Below are 2,307 nucleotides of genomic sequence, written 5' to 3'. Positions count from 1 at the left end.
GTTCCCTCTGCTATCCTGTCACTGCCGTGAGAGAAAAGGCAGGACAGAGCGAACGCTGAGGCACTGCTCGAGGGTAGTGGGTTTATTCCTAACAGCTGAGACACGCACAGCTAGCACTAAGTTTTCCCCCTTTGAACAGATGTTACTGATTTCCAAGCAAAGCCAGGAAGTCCAGCCATTGAGAAAATCACAGCGGTCACACCAGATCTGAGCCCGTCTCTTTCGACTTTCAAAGCCCAGCATCATCATATCAGTACCATACAACTCAACACAATTCCTTTCATCTCTCTCCGACAAACCACGGCCGATATTATAGGTGGTCTCCTACCGTAAGAATACTTTCTGGGAGATGTTGATGGCGGTTACTGTTGCTTAAACAATCAAAAGAAAACAGATAGATCCCTAACGGAAAGCTGTTGTACCTCACCTGTGAATTAGAACCTCGCCTCTCTTACAGCAGAGAAAAAAAACAAACCCATAAACAAAGAAAAAAAACCCAACAACAAATCCTGAGGGAAGGCTGTATCATCATAGCCCCTTACGCAGAAGACCAGGAGAGATTAGAAAACTCTCCACTCTGTTTACTCGGTGGACTTGCTGTTGCACATACACCAACGCTGCATCTCTGCAGATGCCAACGTCAAGACCTTCTCAGGAAGGTATATTTAGAAAATATGTTTTCCTGCTAACTTTGGCAGTTCAGCCAGTGAAGGATAATTCCCTTTCCTCCAGCTGCACCTGTGTACAACTCACGGTAATGAATTAATAACCTTTCAGAGCAGAAGTGGATTTGAATTTGTAGCGTTTCAGAAGCCAAGAGATAGAAATACTGTGAACATCTCTATATGAGGTCTAGTTTGCTGAAACCTGTCACCGCCAATTCACTACCTCCTTTATGGCGACAGTCACCCATAACCAAGACACACACATTCATGCATCTTCACACACTGAGGTACCCTCCAAATCGCTGTTTTCCAGATTACCTCCCATTCAGAAATTAGCCACGCTATAAGGAGATAGTGATGAATCGTACTTTATTTTTAAACACTTTTAAAATGTATGTTCTAGGAAATATTCTCTATTTCAATGACTACGCCTGTACAGTAATCGACAAATACATTTGTATCGAATCCAAATGTTAAGCCTGTCAGCGGGGAAAAAAACTCGGTGGGCTATCAGAGGAATTCTGCACTATCTAACACGAACCTCTTCGTAAAACTTAGAGTGCCCTTAAGTAGGATTGATTAATTCTTTTGTTGATGGTAGATTTAGAAGAAAACTGAGGCTTCAAAGGTGTTGGCTTTCAAGCTACAAGGTTGTCCAATTCTACTAGAATTTTAGAGCTGATACAGAGATTACAATGAAATGCTGGGAACTGGGTATTAGCAAGTACTTTAAAAAATTCGAAGAAGTGCCAGAAGAAGACAAGAAAAAAACAAGAGTTTTCCTTGTGAAGTTGCACATGCAACGGAAGCTTCCAGCCTTAGGGAAAGCAAGATAAAATGAGCTCTGGCAGGCAGTAGAGAACAGGACACATAAAACACACACAGCCGACTCAGACACGTACAGCAGGTGACATTCACGGGCTGGTGACCGTCTTAAAACGTGATTTCCAGGACTGTGAACGGTGCACTGTGAAACGCCTGTTAAGAATCCTAAACAGAAAATAAAGTTAAAAAACTAACGTACCTGAGAGGATGCTTGCCCACAGCGCTCGGTAACTTGATCTGAAGTGACATACTCTTCAGGGTTCCAGCACAGGTAGTGAGTAGGGAACTTAAGGTGTTGTTTTAGCACGAACCCCACTCGGACACGAATGCCAAAGCAGAATTGAGGTTTCTTGCAAAACACTTCGGTTTAAATATAGCGCTTAAACATGTCACATGATCTTTCGACCAATGACAATTAAGTATTGATTGAGCATGCGTGAGAACCCAGAAAACTACACCTCCCATGGTTCCTTGTCACATTCTTCCTGCCTCAGGAACTAACAATGCTTTTGCTCCTCCCAAAGGTGTCACTGTCACATTTATAAGCAGTACATCTTTAAGCTATTAGTAAAATACATCATATCGACCTGCAAACTAAGAGAAGTACAATACCAAGGCTCCCAATACTTACTTTCACCAGTAAGAAAGAAACTCATATTGTGTAATAATGCAAATGGACAGAAAACCCCTAAAAATGCACACTTTTTTTTTACCCTCATAATATGCAAACAGGTTTGCCATCTGCAGTTCAAAGAAATATCAACATTCTAAAGGCAAAGGGCAAGCTGTTCCCCAGGAAAAATTGTGCCAGTGAACA

General features: G+C 42.0%; 1 protein-coding gene across 1 annotated transcript in view; it reads right to left on the bottom strand.

The window, feature by feature from the left end:
- Positions 1–2,307, bottom strand: part of LOC108642684 (protocadherin gamma-A4-like) — a 12,809-nt gene that overhangs the window by 7,862 nt on the left and 2,640 nt on the right. The window contains exon 2 of the mRNA XM_029960210.1: positions 340–371. Within this exon, the coding sequence (XP_029816070.1) occupies positions 340–371 (32 nt within the window). The remainder of the gene's footprint in view (positions 1–339; positions 372–2,307) is intronic.

The sequence above is a fragment of the Manacus vitellinus genome, unplaced genomic scaffold (assembly GCF_001715985.3).
Source record: "Manacus vitellinus isolate BGI_N305 unplaced genomic scaffold, ASM171598v3 scaffold_25_pilon, whole genome shotgun sequence".
NCBI lineage: Eukaryota > Metazoa > Chordata > Aves > Passeriformes > Pipridae > Manacus > Manacus vitellinus.
This window is presented reverse-complemented; position numbering and strand designations above follow the sequence as displayed.